Source organism: Lissotriton helveticus, chromosome 1_1 (assembly GCF_964261635.1).
Source record: "Lissotriton helveticus chromosome 1_1, aLisHel1.1, whole genome shotgun sequence".
NCBI classification, from domain to species: Eukaryota; Metazoa; Chordata; class Amphibia; order Caudata; family Salamandridae; genus Lissotriton; species Lissotriton helveticus.
The window spans coordinates 1,712,993,025-1,713,014,403 of record NC_136057.1 but is presented as its reverse complement, the minus strand read 5'-3'; the positions used below and the strand labels follow the sequence as shown (position 1 = coordinate 1,713,014,403).

The window sequence follows — 21,379 nt, the reverse complement described above, 5'->3', positions numbered from 1 at the left end:
CGGGTGCTCCAGAGCCTCCAGTCGCGCTCACTCAGGATGCATGAGCACTCACACTTGCCCCCAGAGTGCACCTCCTCTGCACACCATTGTAATTGCATTTATATAGCGCTTACTACCCCTGACGAGGCATTGAAGCGCTTTTCGGCAAGTAGCACTCTACTCCAGAATCCAAAAAGGATTAGTGGTGGATTAGTATATATATAGGGAAATATTAGTTCATTTGAACAGTGGACATGTGAGTCTGTTAGTTGGATTGAATAGGATAATGGAGGAATAGAAGAGGGAAGAATCTGGAAAGTGTTTTTTGGGAGATCATTGTAGTAAGATGAGGTTTGGGATGAGTAAAAGGAGAGATGGAGGAGGGAAGAGATTCTAGAAAGGTAGTGGGGAGATCATAGTAGTAAAATGAGGTTTGGTGTGACTCAAAGGATAGATAAATGAAGGAAGAATTTAGAAAGGGTTGTTTGGGAGATCGTAGTAGTAAAATGAGGTTTGGGGTGAGACAAGGAGGGATAGAGGAGGGAAGAGTCTAGAAATTGTTGTTTTGGAGATATCACAGTAGTAGAATGAGGTTTGGGGTGAGTCAGAGAGTGGAGGTAGAGAATATATTGAGAGAGGTACCATGCTGTAAAATCACAGCTCATATCATACCATAAACATACAATGACAGGCCATACCATACCATACCATGGCAGACCACACTATACGACAGGCCAGACCATACAGAGACAGGCCATGCCATACAGTGACCGGCAATAATGTGCCATGCCATACCATACCATACCATTACAATGACAGACCATACCATACTGTACAGTGTCAGGCTATTCCATGCTATACATTGACAGGCCATATCATATCAACCATACTCTACAATGACAGTCCATACCACTCAGACACATCAGAACATTGCCTGTATTGATTTGTAAAGTTTATGGCACCAAAAGTGGACATTTTTGGCCATTCATGTTGTTTGCAGCACTTTATTGTTCCATATCTGGTTGTCTTGTCCCCCAAAAACACTGACTATCCAGCTAATCTACTTAACTCCTCTAACCCCACCTTTCCCATTCAAAAATGTAGCAGAAAGCACAAAAGCAGACTTAAAAGCCGATGTGTACTGAAGGGGCCAGTAAGAAAACGGTGATGACTAAATGTCAGCATAAGATCAATGTGTGAAAAAGTGACTGAAATAGTGCGGAGGTCCTAATTATCCATAATGTAGTAGGTTATGCAGATATCATGCGACTCGGAAGAGAAATCCATACTGGACAAGACAAACTTTACCAGCTAGTAAATGACAGTCTACCATTAAAAGACCTTTTATAAGCTAAGGCTATCCCACCCTGTAGCTAGTATATTTCCATGACCTCTTATGGGGTACCTAAGCTTGCAAGATATGATGTTAGTTTGAACCTAGGAGAGAGCTCATTAGTTGCTAGACGTATGGACATAATGAATGCTTCCAGAGGAAAACTAATCAACAACTCCCCAAAGCAGTAGAAATCACAAATGTAGCGAATGAACAAAGACTAGCCCATTAGAAGTACAAACTACTATCAATATATTTGGACAACAATTCTTCCAGACTTTTAGCTAGAATGAATGATAATCAAACATGATATCTTTGAAAAGTGCAAAACTGGTTTGCCAACTTTACACTGCTGCATAATGTGGAGCTCTCGTGCCCAGGTGCACATTATATTGCCTTAAAACGCATCACCTATCACTGGGCAATACAGACTCATCTCTTTGGACACCCCCAAAACCCAAAACAAATGACACTACCACCTACTCTTCCATTAACCACCAACACATCCACATTCCAGCCCACTCCCATCTAAACAAAAAATAGCACTTAATTTCACTCAAAACAAGCCTATATCAGACTATTCAGAATAGTTCCTGTTGCAGTCTTCTGCAAAAAGACATCATTCATCACTCTGACTTTTTCACTCTGATTCACCTCTCTACTTCATCACTGTATCCAAAACTTGGATTGCCAAGAGTGACAATGTCCCAACGCCAACCATGCCATATTCAAGCATACACTACAAACTTTGCAGCATAGTCGAAGCATCGGCATACTCCTAAACAACCGCCTCATTCACCCAATCCCCAACCACACACAAATCACTGGAGAACACATTATCACTGCCCCTTCCAAAGTTCACAGAATTTTTATCAACTTTTCACTCGCAGTGCAATAAACTACTTCTATGCAAACCTTGGTGCTACTCTTCAATCACCCTTTCAACCGACTCCTTATATTATAGTGTTGGTTTCCCTGACCTCAACTATAATAAGCACTTCTCTCTAGCCATTAGGTAAGGTAACCTCCTGATACCTACTTCTCTCCTCTCCAAATCACTATCAAATTCCACACCCACTATTAAGCCTGCATCCTAGCCACTAGTACACGCCATAACCAGCCCGCCTGTCACATTCCATAAAAGAACTGTATTTGAAAGTTCAAGTCACTCCAGACTCCATATATTTAAATCTTAACCAAATATATAAAAACCTCAACCCTCTCCTTCATACCACATCCTTTGATAAACAGTTCCCTAGCAGACATTTAATTCTCAACACTCCATTCTCCAAGCGGGGAGAGTTAAAAGGGACAGTAAAACTAGAGATTTGTTGTGCTTTTTCTTAAGTTATTCAAGATTTGTGGGCAAAATACTTTATTTACCCTGGCTGCTTTTTTAAAGTTTCTCCTAATGCTCTTTACACATACCCTGAAGCCTTGGTATGACTCCATTGGCCTTACGGGATCGCATCACCAGGCCTTCTCAAATGTCTCCACCTCACCTCTTCCAGCTGACTGGTGCTCACTAACCTAGCTAACCTCTACTCTCAATAAGTCTCGGGCAAAGGGCGGAGAGGGTAAGAGTGTCTTCCTTTGTTCCTTCCTCTATTGGCCCCATTGAGACATGGAAAGGGACAACTACCATAACGCTTGTTGTTTGGCCCGTGGACTCTTTGCTAGAGTAAAAGCTTTCCTTTAATTGATTTGTCCAATCTCACTTGCATCAGTGGATTGCACCTTCGCCACTTCTGGACGGACCCAAAAGACCATCTACCAAGATGACCTTGGAAGCGTCTTTCAAGCTAAGGCATGCTAAGGCTATGAGGAGCCTTTTGAATCAGCTAGAATGTAGTGGCTTGCAGATTCCTACCATGTGACATGCCATCAGATACAGTGTACCCCAGTTATAGCCCGCTGGTTTGTACAGTTTGAATCATTAACTGGCGCATAGCCCCACACGAAGTGTAGGGTTGACGGTGAGAGCAAACACCCGACTCCCAGTACAGCTCGTCAGATGCCCTGCAAGGCTACATGACTCACTTCTCACACCTCTCTACGTTGACATTACTGCTTATTGAAATGTTGACGGTGTCATGTACTTAGACAATACTCTACCCCATGATCAGATGTATACCAGATCAGAATATGTTCTAGCAGAGTTTGCTTATGATGTGCTGTACTTTCAAAATACAAATGCCAATACAAATGATTTTACAAAAAAAAGGCTATGAGGCGCCCATTTGCCAAACGTATACTGATTTCTTGTACCCACGTTTCTGCCACGCAGCTTAGCTCTGTCAACTAGCTGCTTCCCTTCTACAAATGCGGACTGATGCCTAAACATTGAGCTCCCAGTGACATAGTCCCACTTTTAAGCAGGCCTCACAACTCCTTGGAATCCTATAGACCCAACCACTGTGGTGTGTTGTATTCTTTGTGTTCTACCTCTACTGTCTTCAGTGGTAGCGTAATTCCAGATTCAGTAATGTCTAGATACTCCTAACCTCATCAGTACAGACTTTAAGTGGCCTTAGTAATGCTGTCATATTAGATTTCTAAGTGCCTGGCCTGCATAAACCTGTAAAACAACTATAAGCATTTGCACTAGCACCTCTATCCATCACACATACCTTTGCCACACGTCAAAGTTAAGCACTCAACAAGTTCCCTGTGACATGACTAGAGCATCATGAGAATCTCATATGCAACACTATAACTTGCCACGGAGCACATTAAAACCATGCTGGACCAACCAGGCAAGTCAAACTGCATCTTACTCGACCAATCAAAGTGCACTGGGCCATGTAAGAAGTAGGAAAATTTCATTTAAATGCCAATAAAATTCAGTCCAATATTTCAGTCAACTCCGCTTGAGTTCCTTTCCTCAGATTTTCTAACTTCCTTCTAGTACTTGCAACAATATTTTCTCATCCTCTCGAGATTCTCTGCACCATGCAAATGGTTCCATTACAAAATGTAGCTTTACCCCTTTAAGACCTGCTCTCAATTGGTTTAACCTTTATTTCTCAGAACGCAATTTCGAGTCTACTAGAGCCCCTAGTCTACACCTATCCTCCTTCCCAGCTGGCGTTCCCATAAATCTGCCACTGGCTCCCTATGCTTCCACCTTTACTCCACGATTCGACAGACGACCACAAGGGGAAATTAAATAAAGAAATAATTTTTCCTTGTTGTCATCTGTCAAAATCCCCCCCCCCCCCCCCCCTCCAACGCTCTTGCCTGTACAGGCTGATGTGTCTGAAATTGATTGCTTCACTGGATCTCACTGGTCTCATGGGGTGGGGGGCAGGGGCTGTGGTCCCTGCCGCTCAGGATTACACCTGATTAGTGTGGGGCCCGGGCCAGAGCTCAGCTCAGGATGTCTGCTGCAGTCGCCATCTTGGCCATGCCACAATCTAGTCCCGCCAACAGTTTAAAGTTGAAACCGAGCAGTGACAGACACAACATGTTGTTCTGAAGCCACTCTGCACAACACCTGTCTCCTTGAATCACGGTAATCTGAAGAGCAAACTATGGAGGCTCTGAGACCTCTTTGTTTTGTTAATTATTTAATTTCAGCTACAGATGTGTAGAGCCTCTCCTAAATCGTTCTGTTTGTCAAGCCAGGCGAACCAGCATAATAAAGGAGGCAGGAGATGGTACTTCATATTAATGTTACTGCTGGTTCGACTGACTTGATAAAAGGAATGGTTTAAGGAGAAGCTCAACACCTCAATTATGGTAATTAAATAATTAGCAAAAAGGGGAGACCTCGGAGGCTACACAGAGTTAGTTCCTTAGGTTACTGCTCTTTAATGAGATGTTTGTGCAGTGGCAAATGATTTCAGACATGCAAGTTCTATCACTGTGTTTGATATCTCCTACTTGTGGAAACATTCCGCATACTTCGCACTGAGTACCTAGCGCGCACCCTATCTGACCACTGCCCCTTGTCCAAAAAAGTATTGTAAATTTGTTTCGAATGATTTTTTACCAAAGGTACAAATGTGAGAAGGAAAAGACTGCTAGAAACAGATGAAAATATAACAGCTTTTCGTAGACTGGCCAGTAGCATGGAATTTTCTGTAGCGAAGGCCCCTCCTGATTCACACTTGCCGAAGAACCTCTATGTAATCAAGCAGTCGCGGCCCGTCCCCTGCCAAAGTGGTGGGGCGGGCCGGAGGAAGGAGCTAGCGGGGGGAGGGGGGTGATCTCAGTGTTCTCTAGCGTGAAACTTGTTTAACAGATACTTTTCTGAACAACGTCAACTAACCTAGACCGCAATATTCCGAGTTGACTCCCATTCAAGGATTGTTAGTGAACGGACTATGCTAATCACCTTGTTTTCTTTTTTTCCCCTCCCCCTCCGTTGCAGTTATTTATTGTTCATGCTGTATTCTTTATCCGTGGTTTGCTTACTTACTGTCAGCCTTCTAGGTAATGTAAGGCCCTTCTGTTTTTCACAATGTGTATGTGAAGCACTCGGATACCTACGGGAATCAAGAAAGCTGTTCCCTCAACCCTCTCGTCAAAAGGGGTCTGAGAGCTACACCTCCAGACCTTTCAAGGGCCTATGAATTTCTGAGAGCTACATCTCAAGACCTTTCAAGGGACTGTGAATTTTAACCACCATGCCCTCTCCTCATCAAAAGATTAGAGTGTGAGGCCACAGGACCCATCGAAGACGCCCAGTAGGAGTGCCCACAGTCATAGGTTGACAACGGTAATTTCTTAACCGGTAAGGAACATGTGGGCCCAAAATGTCAAATTGAAACAGAGGTTAGGTAAACAAGTAGAATTCTAATAGCAAAAAAAATGGTGTTAGTAATCTGTAGCTCAGCACCTTCACCTCCAACCAGTACCACTGGTTTACTAATTGTTCAATACTTCAAAGGAGGCACTTCACAAAGAGTCCATATTCTTATCCTCATAACATTTATTTTATTCAATTTGCATCCGAAAGCAAAGTTTTAAGGTTACATTAAAAAACATGGTCCAAACACAGCCAGCACGTTTTGAGGGACACACCCTCTTCATCAGGACTCCATGTGCATACTCGTCAGGCTGACACATCTTTTCGGTAAGGCTCAAATCACTGGAAATCAGAGAGAAATCAGGACAAAAAGTTTCTTTTATTTTTTGCAGACTTGTGGCAGGGGATCTGTGACAGGAGGCTCCCAGGGGCAAGTCCTCCATTAGAGCAGAGGAGCATCGCCACATTTACGTGCCCCCCAAAGCCCCAGAGATAAAAAATAAAATGGTAATTGATGACCATTTTGATTTTTATCGTCCTGTCCCAAACCAAGCACCAGGACGAGGCGGGGCCTGCTGAGTGAGCAGGGAAGAGTGGTAGGCAGAGGGCTGCCTTTGTACATGTTTAAATTGCACATGTCTGTTTGGCCGGCTGTCTTGAGACGGCCAGCCACACATGCGCACTTTAAACCTCTCAAACCCACTGGCTTAAGCCAACTAGGTTTAGAGCAGGTGCAGGCATCCAGTCCCCTCAGGAGCGGCGACAGATGCCGCTCCCTCCTATCAGGTCACTGCTCACATGCTGGTTAACAGCACGCAAGCATGCCTGGATTAGTCAAGGGAGTTCGCTAGGGCCTGCATTGCAGTCCCAGCAGAAGGCGTCGGAGTGAGGAGGACGTTGTCACTCATGATCGGTAAGTGTTTTTCTTTTGTTTTATTTTGTTTGCCGGCCTCTCCGCCCTCAGTAGAAGCCAGCCGCCACTGGAGGCTCCTGGAGCAGGTCTGGTGGGAAAGCTGGAAAGAAAAGAAAGAAAACACAATCAGAACAGGATAGCTCGTTATCACTTTACATGAATATGTTTTTGTATTTAACCTTAAGACTTTGCTTTTGGATGCAAATTGAATAAAATAAATGCTATAAGGAAAAGAATATAAACTCTTTGTGAAAAGCCTCCTTCGAAGTATTAAACAAGCGGTATTGGTGCACTTCATCAAAATGGAAATGTTGGACTTATTAATGCATTGGTCGGTGTGTTTTGTTGTGTTTTTTAACCAGTTAAAAGCAGTGCTGGAATGAAGGGGGATCCAGCCGGATCAGGAGCTAGTATTGGCACGGATCCAAAATTCGTCTGACCCTAGTGAAATATGCTGAATTTTTCTGGTGTAATTTGCCAACACTGGAACACAATTCAGAACTGCTCACACATTGTTTACTTTCTGTTCAGAGCAGCAACGTGCAGGCAAGGGACATTCTTATTTTTAGATTCCAGCTGGGCCAAATATAAGGCCCTTCAACCCTCTTTTTGAGTGTGATACTGGCTTGGAGATATCTGGAGCCTAACACCTAGATGCCAAAGCAATGGAGGAAAACAAAAGCGCACAGCTTGTTATCACTTCACAATTACCTATGAGATACTTTAATTTAGAGGCAAGCTTTTGACTGTGTTTAATCCCCGTATACAACAGATATGCATGCACTGTGGGAATGTTATTTGTATCCGTGTATATGAGTATTTATACAAATAATTTAAAAAATAACGCAATTTTTAAAATTCTTTTACAGTGCTTCTCATCCCAGTGTAGGGTGTCAGAGTGGTTTAAATCATAAGGCACACATTATACATTGACAATATTTAATACAAGTGTGTAAATCAATGTACTGGGTAGGAGTCACACATCATCTTTGCTAGTAGGGATTATATGTATAGAGGTCATGGCTGGGAGAAACACGAAGTCTGGAATTAAAAAGCAACGTAGTTCTTGGGTTTGTCTGAACTAATGAGACTTAATTAGTACCAAAGAAACCAACCCTTTTCAGCAGCCTTATAATAACAACAGTTTGAGAAAAGCCAATAAGTTTCAAAACCTATGCTTTGACTTTCCATACAGGCCCTGATGCCAGTTCATAGCTCACTGCTATAAGGATTGTAATTTATGAACTGCAAGTAATAAAAGCACTTCTATGTAAAAAAAATACCCCACTTACCGTTCTACCTTAAATAAAAAATCTGTAATCTACATTGTACATGAGGACCCTCTATGCTACTTTATGAGTCAAAACTGTGACCAGGGTTAGACTGGCCTACAGGGCAGCCAGGCAATTCCCAAAGGGGTTGTCTGACAGGCCAGTGTGTGTACTGTTTTTTGGGCTGGGTATAGGCCTGTTTTGTGCTCTTGTGGTCTGTTTTTTTTACTGTGGATTTCCCTGATATTATCACAAGCACTGCCTGCAGGAAGCACATATTTATGCATTTCCCCTTACCTTGCAAAACAGCTATATAGCATGTCTTTGCAAGTTCAAAATGTCCCCAATTTGCAAGTGTACTTCACTTTTTTCGCTATCTGATTCTCTACAAGGGCCACTGACCTTGACTGTGACTAGACAAAACCCAGATCTCTCCAACAAGTGCATTAACTACTAAAGTTATCTTAGCTTTATTATTATTCCCTGATATTTACTGGTTACACAAAGCTCTCTTCAGCAGATGCCTTAACATCATAAGATATTTTACAACCAATTAAGCCAGAAAAGATTCACTGTCATAGTTCTCCTTGTTGCCAATTTCTTTGTGGCAGAGCTTTTTATTAAAAAAAAGGTAGAAGGTGAATGTCAGACTGCTTTTCATGACTCCACCCATTTTTGTTGCTACACCTTGATCTCCAATTTATGGGGTTCCAGAGTAAAGTTTTTCCAATTCCAGCACTGGTTGAAAGAGAAGAGCAGTGGTATCTACACATATCTTGTAGAACGGAGGAGTCCGTTGAAGTTTCTCAGCCCAGGCTCCCTCCACAAACAAAGGTGAACTGTTTCTTAATAATAGCTTGATGGTGGTGATTTCTATTGTCTTTAATCTGTTTACTGTGCATCGGGTATTTATTTATTCATATAATTGGGGGCTGGGCGGCCTGTGTAACAAAGGCTGTTGACAATACCTTTGCATACCTTTGCAGCAAAGTCGCCTGCCAAAAACGAGGCCCTCCCGGCAGTCCCGTTGAGTAACAATGGTCGATAGTTTGAGGCGCCCAGTGGCAACGCCTGCCAAAGATTTACAGCACGAGGCGGGCCGTACCATTTTCTGCTAACCTGTCATTTGTTTATCAGTTCGGCCTGTGCTGTCACCTGAGCTCTACCCTGGCCTGTATCCTTGTTACCCCGAGTGCCTGCCGTGTCCAACCCCCCCCCCCCCCACCCCCCTGAGATGTGGAGGTCGATCACTCATTAACTTCTTCGGGGGGGGGGCCTGTGGCCCACCTGTGGACTTTGCAACTCGGTGTGCAAGATCAGCCAGCGCGTCACGCAGTCACGCGGAGCGCACGTGCACAGCGGTGACCCAGGCTTGTGCGCTCTGACACAACTCGGCGTGCGCAGAGGAGCGCTGCTTCCGCCCAGCTCAACAGTGCGTGCGCACGTAAACGACGCACAGTGCAGAACTGCAAAGCCCCGGGGTGGGGGTGGGCAATGTAAATAAGGCCGTAGCTTAAAACGTAAGCTAAAAATCTGTGGTTAGCTTAGTGTGTGGCCCGACTTGTATTTTGCTGTTTCTGTCATCGCATCCAGATATATGATACAACAAGTAACATCATACCTACAACAAGTCAGGACTATTGGCTTTATTAAAGCCCTGCACATAGGGTAAATATGGGAGTCTCTCTTTGGAAAAAACTCATCAGATGCTGCTGGCAGTGAGAAATCTAAACTATTTCAAGTTTTATGGGGATGCTTCCCAGGTCTAGCGCCACTGCACGCACATGCACCTCGTATGGGACTTGCACACTCATTGTATGCCCAGAAATTCCTGTCTCCCAAAGTAAGCAGACTCACTGTACATGCAAAGCTCAGAGTGCAGTTACACTTGGTGCACATACACAGCTCATACTGCAGACACTCAATGCGCATATACAGCTCAAAGACCCTGGGGCATATTTAACAGATAGCTGGGTCACCCTTGCACCACGCAATGGGTTGCAAGGGCAATGCAACTACTAAATTAGATTTATCAAGCCACGTAGGGCCCCTTGATACATCTAGAGTAACACAACACGCACAAATTGATGCAGTGCGTTACTCTGCCCCAGGGAGGCATTTCATGGGTGGGGTGTGGGTCTTCCCACGCATCCATCCATGGATTTTGGTGCATTCCAAGATTTACCATCACTGGTAGACCTGGGAATGCGTCAAAATGCTGCCTCTCCCCAGGTGAGGAGTAAGGAGAAGAAATATCTTTTTTTCTCCTTGTTATTTCCTCTTTCTTTTTTTTTTTTTTTCTTTTTTTTTTAAAAAACCTTTATTGTGCAGTATCCGCAGACAATTACGGGCCTACAACCATCCGGCCGGCCTCGACGTCAATATAAGCACATATGCAAATTATACGGTGACTCAGTAGTACCACAATACAAATAGCAAGCATTCAAAATTACACTGAAGACATATCGGACTGCTGAGATACAGGGGAAATTAAGGTTCAGTTTTAAATTTTATATAGAGGTAAGGTTGAAAATTTAGTAAATAAGAAGGATCAGATGCCATAACAGACGCCGGGGGCACAGAGTGAGCAATGCATACCACAAGATATCAAACTAGCGTAAAACACAATCGGAAGAGCGACACAGTGATACGCATATCAGGATAAAGAGCACATATTCATATTTCGCGCCAGTCATTACCCACCCCATACCGAGCCTCCCTGTTGATCCAGAAGAAGAGAAAGAAAAAGATGAAAAGAATGAAGGAAGAGAAAGAAAAGAAATAAAGGCCCATAGGAACTTAAAACGCAAAAAACAAACCCAACCCCCCACCCTACACGCATGCAGAGGCTACGGCCTACCCCCCCCTAGCAGTGTGTCTGTCGCCCAAGAAAAGAGTACCCGAAATATAGATGTAAAATGAAAAAGAAAGAAAGAAAAAGGTCATATGAAGCCGGAGGAGGGTCATCCCTACGTGCTCCCGGTCTCCCTTACCACGAATTTATCCTCCACCCCAAGAGCAACAGTCAACAAAAGCAAGCAATTAATACAGTAAGAAATGGGGAGAGTTATCACATACTGCGCAAAGAAATGTACCATAGGAACACTCCGGCCCGATCCCCCGCTAGCCAAGCAAACACCAACCGTGAGAAAGGACCACTTAGCTCTGGCCTGTTCGTGTGAGTCCCCCGAGGTATGCCCTCCGAGTAAAGCCCGTCCCAGCCAACACAAAGGAACAAAATGTCCACGCAAGGCAGAAGAGCGGCATGCAAATACAAAATGGACGCTGCCGATCACCAGTAGATTCATCTGTACTGACGACCATCACCCCCAGTTCCGTTCGATGACACATATTCCACAGCAGGGAAACAAGGGAGAGGAAAGAGGAGGTAGTCACAGGAGCCAACAGTTGCAAGAACCGTATCTGGGCCAATAGTGGCGATACAATGGACGAAGCCACAGTCCTCAGCTGTGAGAGAAATCCTTCAGTGTAGTAGAAGCAGACTAACAGCCGTCCGCAGGCACCAACGCTGTTCGGGATCATCCGTTCCCCTCCGCACCCATGTGGAACCATAGTATCCTCCTCAAGGACAGGCAGAGGCAAATCCTCGCACATCTGGGAGCCATCTGACCGTAGTCGCCCCAGTGTGAGCGCAATATCGTCCAGCTTTCTTCCCAACTCTCGGGAACCATCCTTCCACACAGACTGTAGGTCACCAAGAGCAGCAAGAACGTCGACACAGGACAGCGCAGGCTGCAGTCCCAACATCGCATCAGTACGCGGTGATTCACGCTCCCCATCACACAGCACTTCGATAGGCAGGTTAATACACTCCATCTCATTCAGGCAGCCATCAGACGCCTCCACCTTGTAGGGAGAACGGAGGTGAAGCAGGGGCGAGTCCAGCGCAGGCGGGCTACAAGTCGAATCACCAAGGCCTCCAAAGCACACGTCTAAGGAGCGGTCTCCGGTACTGGTCATCCCCTCTCCGACTCAGGGCTAGCGGCAAATTCGGGAGCGGCCCGCGAAAACCGGGAGAGTCCGAAAATGGAGTCGATACAGCTCACCTCCAGCGTCGCGCAATTAAACAGTATTCCCAGCGAGCCCCCTTCTCGAGGATGTACTCCGGTCGCGTATTGTGACAAGCCACGCTCCTGCAGAAAAATTTTATACTTTTTTCCCCTCGGTGGTTATTTCGTCCCGGAGGACCAGCTCTGCCCAGGCCCAGCTGGCCGATGTTGATCAATTAACACCCGGCCGTGTTACGCAGCAGAGGTCCCGGCTCCAGGGATGTTAAGGCCGCCGACCAACTTCGAGGATTTCTCCGGTTACAAGGCAGGCAGAGACATCGGGATCACGCGAATTGTGTCTGTGCGCATTCACCGACACCCCGCTGTAGCACAATCACAGGATTATGGGCAGGATTTTAGTGCGGAGCTCGGAGGCTTGCGGAGCCGGGAGCCTACACTTCCACTCCGATCGCCATCTTGGCTCCTCCTCTATTTCCTCTTTCTATGTGTGCTGCATTCTGCAGCACACACAGAAAGATGAAAAAACATTAGAGGATTGTTTTTGTGCAGGAAGGGTGTCACTTCCTGCTCAAAACAATCCAGCCTGCAACGCAGGCACCCTTACACCATGGTGCAAGGGTTTCCTGCGTTGGCGGTAGGCAGCACATTGTGCGCCAGTGCAGGTAGAAGACAGGAATGCGCTTTATAATGTAAAATACAGTGCATTCCTGCCCTATCATGCAGGACAGTGGTGCAAAGTTGGTGCGCTGCACTGCTTGAATTTTTGATAAATGCGCCCAAGTGCAGCTACATAGTGCACAGACATACTCTAATACACTACATCCACAGTGTAGTCAGTGCATAAATACACACATTTTCCAATACAAAGACACTCCATGCATATGCACAACTCCCGAGTGCAGACACTCGCCGTGCTCATAGACAACACAGGCACATTCTGTGCACATGTACAGTTCAGTGCACACAAGCTCGGTGCACATGAAACGGCCCCAGAGCAGGGCTGCAGCGGCATTTTTTTCTGGATGGAACACGTTTTCTAGTCCTCCTACTCACACAATAGTGTACTAGTGGGCTTTAGTGAGGGTGTGTGCACGCCTCACTGCTGAGTTTGCATCTTGCGTGTGTGATTCTAGGAGAGGATAGCTGTTCATATGGAGGGTCACATCATCCTCTGCGATATCCCCTCCCTCTTCACATGGCCTCTTCCCCTCTGTTCTTGCAATCACAGCCCCTTATATGAGTTTTCTATTCATTTCCTATTTTTCAGTTGGCGGTTCCTGATCTGCTGGAGGCCGCAGCTGGTGCAGATATTCTGGTGTTTGTCGTGCCGCACCAGTTCATCGGCAAACTGTGTGACCAGCTGAAGGCCCATGTGAAGAAGGACTGCATCGGTGTTTCGCTCATTAAGGTAGAGGCCACAGAGCAACTTTGAATGAAATTGTGTAATGGCACCTGCTGCAGTCGCATAGGTGACTTCTGCCCTATACGAGCTCTGGATGCGACTCATTTGAAATCAGGGTGGATGGTATGGATAGCCTGGTCATATAGTAAGAGTGGATCAAGTCTTTCCCCCAGTGAAGAGTGCAAGAGGGACTGGAGAGAGACTAACCACTGGGTAATTGAGTATTTCCCCCATTGTAGAGTTTACTGAAGAAGAAAAGTGCCTGAAGGACACAAAAGAAACATAGGACTCCCAATTTATTGCATCATGCATGTTATGGGGTGCCTTAGAAGCAGGAGCCAGAGGGTTTTGAGCTTTATAGATAGGATATTACTGTTTGACCATGTATCTGACAGCCTACGTTACCGTAGGGACATAATGAGCCTGTGGTCATACTAGCCCAACTCTCGTTCTACAGCGACACTTTTGATGAAGCACATTTACGTCGATTTAACATTGACATTCCGCAAGAATAGAATATCTGCTTTTTTAAATGGGTCACTGGGTGAAGTCACAGTACTCCTTAGTGCTGGGCCTCATTGTCAGTGGGTGTTAGAGATGGAGGAGTGAGTCAATAGGGCTTAATGCTTTCGCCCCAGACAGTCCATGGAGGTTTTCACCATTACAATATGCTCGCCCAGCATTTCTTTCGCTTGGGGTTCCCTAAGCTGGCTACTTGCTCATTCCCCTCTCCTCCACAAATTTAGTTCTTTCTTGATCTATTGATTCAGTGGGAAGGCCTGCCCCATCAAGGTTGTATTGTGTTTAGATTTAGGTGTCAAGAGATTTGAATGGGAGCAGAAAGTGAGCCAGACAGGTGCTCGAGTACTCCTGGAGTTAGGTTCTTCGGGTTGGTGGGAATGAAAATTGTTCACTATTCTGTGATCTGAAAGGCAGGCATGCTTTGGTGTTGCTTTGTGCTCTTGCATGAAGGATATGTTGGCGTTAGCAGTATATTAATCCATGGCAGGGCTTTTCTTCCAGGGGGTGGACGAGGGTCCAGAGGGCTTGAAGCTGATCTCCGACATCATCCGTGAGCGACTAGGCATAGAGATGAGTGTTCTGATGGGTGCAAACATCGCAAACGAGGTGGCAGACGAGAAATTCTGTGAAACGACAATTGGTAAGAAGCAGGGTGGCCCGATGATCCCAGAAGAGTGCTTTTGGACTGACATGAGGGTCATGGTGATACAGAGGGGGGAGAAACTTGGTCAGTGGTTGCAAATGAAAGGCATAAACAGTAATGGAAATGACACGAGTGGTTGGGTATGGGAATTCCACTTGGGCTGGTGGACATGAATGACAGCTTACTATGGGGCTGGTGCCTTCAGCTTGGCCTTTTGCAGCATGAGCAGCTCTTTTATTTTCCTCGTCAGGTTCTAAGAACAAAGAACATGGGAAAATTCTGAAGGAGCTGCTGCAAACTCTGAACTTTCGGATAACTGTGGTGGAGGAGGCAGACACTGTAGAAATATGTGGCGCCTTGAAGGTGAGCGAGCCAACCGGGGCTCTAATATGGTTTATTGGTTGTGGCTTATGAACCTTGGGCTTCGCTTTATGGAGAGTGTGCCTTGCTTTGGTTCAGTTTTTACATCATTCAGTACATTCAGCTTTTTTCTCTGCAAGTTTTGTGTTTGAAGACCTTTTCTACGTGAAATAGTACTGCACTGGAGAGGAACACTAATGCAAAGTATACCTTATTCAAAGCCATTGTGTTAGTGTAAAATAAGATAATCGCAATATAGTTTTCCAAAATACTATTGTGAAGATTGCAAAAAAAAACTTCACATTTTCTCACATCCCTCCGTAGCATACAGAATGCTTCGTAAAATGATGGCACATGGGATACCCAACAGGAGGGTCAAATACGGTTTTAGTGAAAAGGTCAGTAGTCTCTAATGTAATCTCAAGGACACAAACAGATGAAGTGAGTTAAAGACTGAATATAAGGAATTCAGCACTTAAATACCGTCTTTTTGCTCAGTGTAGAATCAAAGTTGTTTTTTTACCACTAGTATTCAACTTCTCATGCATCTTTCTTGGTAGAAGGTGAGATACAACCGAATGTCCCTAGTTCCTTCACAGCCTTGTCTAGTTAGTTTCTCTCATGTTCCTGCATGGATAAAACAAATCAAAAGATGACTCTCTTCTGACAGATCTGTGCAGCGAAAACTGATTTTAGCAAATGAAGGGCTAGCAAACAGAAGTGTAGGGTTTTAGCACTCCCGAAAGTAGTGCTGTTTCCACGACAATCTTTTGTATGACCAGCTGCCAGTGCTGACTTGTATTTGCAAACAGGCATAATTGAGTTTGCACTGTGCCCAGCATACAGTTTCTTGCTGGATCATTAAAGCTGCCTGCCTTTTGTTTACAGGCGAAAAATTGATTAAGATATCCCATCAGGCAAGCCTATCTTTACTCTGACCGCTGTCTTTTATGATGTTACCAGAGTTGGATCGGTAACTAAAAAGGAAAAAAATATGCAAAAGCAACATTATGGGTGAATGACACTGGGCGAGGGCTGGAAGCAAAATGAAGGCACATGTGGGGGGATAAGCAAAACAAGGGGCTCAGGTGCAGGAGGAGCAACACAAGGGGGATCAAATGAAAGACAGCAACGTGTAGCTGGCAGAGAGACAGGAAAGCACATGGGCGTGAAGTCTACGTGAGGAGTGGGCGAGAAGCACATGGGTGACAGACGAATACGGAGCAAGAGACAGAAGCACACGAGGGAGACAGTTGAAAAACCTGCAATCATGTAGACTGCTTAAAAGAAAAGAAAGAAGTATCACCTGAAAAAGGAAGCAGGTGAAGGACGCAGTAATGCATCTATGCTCCAGGTGAGGGACAAACCCAAGAAGAGGAAGGAAAGCTCACGCATTCTAACGAAAAAGAACCAAGCGAATCGCAGAGTGACCGTGATGCCAACCAATGGTAAGCAATGGGCGGGCTCTAAGCCCACTGTAAGCTAACAATGTCTCGCAACCGAGTTCATGCACTGTATTAGGCAAGACTAAAAAAAGAAGCAACTTTCCTTCATCAAATCCAGCTCGAACCGCAAATGACAAAAACACCAAATGAAGGATGAAAAACAGAAGAATAAAATTAAAATGAAATTGTGATGAATTTAAATACCAATTTTCAGACCAGTTGTGTTAAAGGCAGGGAGAATGCAAGTAAGTCATTAATTGAATGTTTCCCTCCTGAAAACACTCTATGTTCATATTTATTTAGAAAGTTATCCGTCGTAACACATTTTATTAGCGTAGAAAGTTAGCCTACAACAGTTAAAAAAATATCGACATACTGCCCGCTAACCACCAGAATCCTGCAATAGAAACCTCGAAATCAGAAGGAAAAGTTAGTAAATCAGACTGGCACATCAAGGCCGTACCAATAGCAGTACGAACACAGTTGTTTTAACTCGTCTGTTTTTTTTTCGGTGAAGCTGCTTATGTTTATTTGGAACAGCCAATGGCACAAAAACTGTGCCTGTCTTCTGAAACTGCCTTTCTACACCACAATAACTTTTAATTAAAAATAATGTGCTGATGGATCTAGTCTCCCCTGGGCATGATCCACTGACATATAATTAAAGATGAAACTCAAATTAAACTAGCATTAAAAATGAAATAGGTTTCGCCTTTAATTAAGTTAAAGCCATTTGCTTTGCTATACAATACCATTAGCAAAGCAAACAGCTTTAACTTAATTAAAGGCGAGACCTATTGCATTTTCAATGCTTGTATTTTTAAGGAGCGTTTTCTGATTTTGTTTTCCAATGTGGGTGCTTTGATGAAAATTACATGTAACTGCCTATTTGCATGAGAAGTGCTAAATATAGGTATTTTATTCAAGGTTTACATGTGATACATGGGCATGCAGTTAGAGCCAACACAAATGTAGAACATGGCAGCAGCACAAGGAAATATACACTTCTCTCAAGTGCACTTTTAAAAGCAGCACACTGCCATTCAAAATCAGGTAGCTCTCATGTACCAGAATTCACAAGTGTGGACTTTAGTCAAAAACATGAAGGCTCATATTTATCAGGCAACGCAAAGGCATCAGCAATATTTACAAAGCAACTGAAGGAGCAATTTGCGCTGCCTTGAGTGATTTTGCAAAGAAATGTAATGTTCCATATCTTTGTACATATGTAGCATTTCTGCTCTCTGCCTTTCACACAACCTGGCACAGCAACCTCGCTTGCTGCCCTGCATTGCGTGAAAGATTAGTAAATATTCCCGAAGTCCCTTTCAAGACCTGTGGCAAGCTCCCTGCTTTGTAACCGTGTGCTGTGTCCGGAAGGTTAGGGTTTCCTCTATAAAGAGAAGCAGTAAGGACTGAGGTAGTAGATATGTAGGCCTTGGGCCACAGTGGAGTTCAAAAACCTGGAGACTGATGAGACAAAATGTTTAGGACATTACAGAAGAGTGGATGGTATCCCATATAAAGTGATTCAAACTTGCATTTGCAACTTATGTTGAATAAAACAGTGTAGAAGCACTTGCATTCGAGACATTCATTTAACCTGTTCGGTGTGCATGACGGCCCAGGCTGTCATGCGTCACGGTGGGCGTGTGTGGAGGACGGCCAGGGGCCATCCGTATCCCGCCCACTATTTAAATCGCCCGCACAGTGCGAAAATGTTCGCAGCGCCAAAGGAGTTAAAGCAGGATGACGTGCTTACATCTCTTTTTTAGCTGAATTATTGGTTTCTAAAGCACACATCAGCTGTGAGTGGCTTCATTTATACAGATTTTTTTTCTTTATTACAATGTTGGCGATAAGCTCCTCTTTACGGAGCATATCGGTGATTTGGATTTTAATAATCTATAGTCTTATAACTAATAGGACATGAAGGTCATTTCGTTTTTAAATTGTTATTAGGTGGCCTCAAAGATGGTGTTACATTTTTTTAATGACTTAACATTCGTTATTGTAGAATGTAAACTACGCTCAATTAACCCCTAACTCCAAGGCAAGAAATGACATCACACATACTTTGACCCTGATGACAATGCAACGGGTAACATCATATAAGGTGACAAAATTCCTACCTCAGTGTTCAGTTGAAGCAACAATTTTTGCGTTTCACTTTTAAGAGGCACAATCCCTAAATTCTAGAAGATCAGAATGAGATGTGTACAAGTGTAGAGTTTGTACTCAGTCTAAGAGGTTGCAGGGAGCAACATAGGGATACCAAATAAAACCTCTAGAATGAAGGTGTCCACTGTAGGTAGAAAAGGGACGGATCCAGGCCACATTTTCATGACATCCACACAAACGAAATTTACATACAATTGATCTAAATGCAAAATCAATTACATAGTACTTATCCCAAAAATATGTCATGAATCCTGCTTTCCTAGTCCTGTGTTGGCCACCTCTGCTGTACCTGCACTGGTACAATGCCAGTGCCTTCATTAGTCCAGTGGCACTAGGGCTCTAGGTTTTGATGGTCCCTCTACACCCCTAATACAACTGTTTTCATGAGTAGCGGATTCTTGGTATTTTCCTAGCTTTTATTGGTGCCCATGAAAAAGCTTTTTACACCAATGTAGACTTATTCATTTCATTCATTTTTGTTTTACAAAACTGTGCCTGTGTAAGAACATAGGCGGTCAGCATGAAGATCAATGTTTCATTAAAAAAAATAGTGCTTGGCTCAAAGCTTTTCTTGGGATACTGCCAGCATCGCTGTCAAATGCCTGGACTGTCAAACAGCAAGGCTGCCCATTCTTAATTTATCTCATGCCTCTTTCTTATACCACTTTGCTCTTCCTGTCTCTTTATTTCACCTTTGCAGATTCTTATTCATCCTGCTTTTTACCTTCATCACTTACTGCTTTTTTCTCTCTTTTGTGCCTTTCCCTTTCTTGCTCTGTTTCAGTCTGATGAAAAATACAGTTTTGGTCCCCCAAAAAGGTGCTGGAATACAGGGGTCCAGCGGGATCCTGGTTCTGGCAGCTATTACTGAGTCACATCCCCACCGGCCTCTGAAATGTGCCTACTGAGTCCCAGTGTAAAGTGCCAGCCCCAACACACGTTGAGCAGCTCCCCCACTTCGTCTGCTCTGTATTCAGAGCATCAACCTGCAAGTGGTGGTTGGTGGGGGAAGCGGGGGGAGAATCTCTTATTTTCATTTGCAGCTGGTTCAAAAACTTAAATGCCCATCAGACCTCCTTTGGTGTCTCATCCTAACTGAGAGCTAGATGGACCCTAGCAACTTGGTGCCGGCGACATAGAGAAAACAAAGACACTCTTCTAATACCTTCACATGTGCTTAAGAGATAAACTATAATTTGGAAGCAGGGTTTTTTAGTTTCCCAGGCCCTGCATGTAAGAGGTATGCATGCATAAGTTGCACATGTTTATATGAAAAACTACACTAAGTAAGTAAAAAAAAATACTTTATTTGATTTGGTTTAAATCATACAAAGAGCGGAATGACCGCTAAAAACACATAAGCACCTGTAACTTAAAATTTTATATTAATACTGGTTTAGTAAGTAAGCTTTCTTTTAAAACATTTTGATCAATAAAACAAAGGAAGCGAGGGTTCAATTAGCGCCTTTTAGTCTTTTGAGGTTATACTAGCTCAAGGAATCCGGTTCTAGTACTTATGTTTACTTGAGGTAAATGTCTAAGCATTTCCTAAATCCTGTTCCGCCTCTTTCTTTTCTAGCGCTTTTGCAGCTAGACTTAAAAGTTTTAGTGATTTGCATGCCAGTTGCACTGTTGATCCTCCTAAACATTTTATTACTGCTGATCTGCATGCCCTTATCTGTTCTTTTACCAATAACGGCCGCAGCAATCTTTTCCGTTCGGATAGTAATGCCGGACAAATACAGAGCAAATGGAGCACTGATTCATCGCCTTGACCGCAAAGGCGACAGTCCATTGAGGGCCATGTGCATTTCCATTTGGGAGTTAAGTCTTTAGTTGGGTATACTCCTAGTCTCAGTAGCATTAATTGGTGTTTCATTCGGTTTGCAAAGTGTTCCCAAAGATATGGTTGGGGGCTTTAGGTTTTTGTATGTCGGCAGAACCGTCCATGCATTTGTTTTCGTGGACAGCGTGGCTTTATCCTGGTCTTGTGACATTTGGTTAACTGTTTTGTTTACCAATTGTTTGAACTCAGAATAGGACTGTATGGTCTGCCATACTACCTCTAGCTTTAAAGCCTCAATCGATTTTCTTAAGTGCGAATAAACCGAATTAGTCAGTTTTGATTGCTTTTCGAGCTCCTGCCAGCAATAGTGTACCAGGGAATCATCCTCAGCTGCACGCATTCTCCAATAGTATTTCACCAGCGCTCCCTGTCTTGCCATAGTCTGATTTTTTAGCCCAAACTCAAGTCTTATCCGGTCTTGTGAGATGTGGGGCGGGATATTAAACAGTTTTTTGAAGAGGCGGATTTGGGCGATGTTCAATGATGTTCCATCCTTTGCATTTAATAGTTCAGAACCATATGTAATTGCGGGTAGAAATTTTGATGCCACAACTTTTAATAAGTGGGTGGTGGAGCTAACACTGAGTTTTTTTTTGCAGGGTTTTGAATGCAAACAAAAGTTGTTTAGCTTTAATTTTCCGATGTTCTTGGTGTTGCTTATAGTTGAGGTGGTTGTCCAAAATCAGTCCCAAGTACTTGT

At 44.0% G+C, this 21,379-nt stretch overlaps 1 protein-coding gene across 1 annotated transcript in view; it reads left to right on the top strand.

Moving 5' to 3' along the window:
* Positions 1-21,379, top strand: part of GPD1 (glycerol-3-phosphate dehydrogenase 1) — a 101,806-nt gene that overhangs the window by 65,958 nt on the left and 14,469 nt on the right. Inside the window, exons 3-5 of the mRNA XM_078689124.1 lie at positions 13,548-13,688; positions 14,706-14,844; positions 15,098-15,210. Of these exons, the coding sequence (XP_078545250.1) occupies positions 13,548-13,688; positions 14,706-14,844; positions 15,098-15,210 (393 nt within the window). The remainder of the gene's footprint in view (positions 1-13,547; positions 13,689-14,705; positions 14,845-15,097; positions 15,211-21,379) is intronic.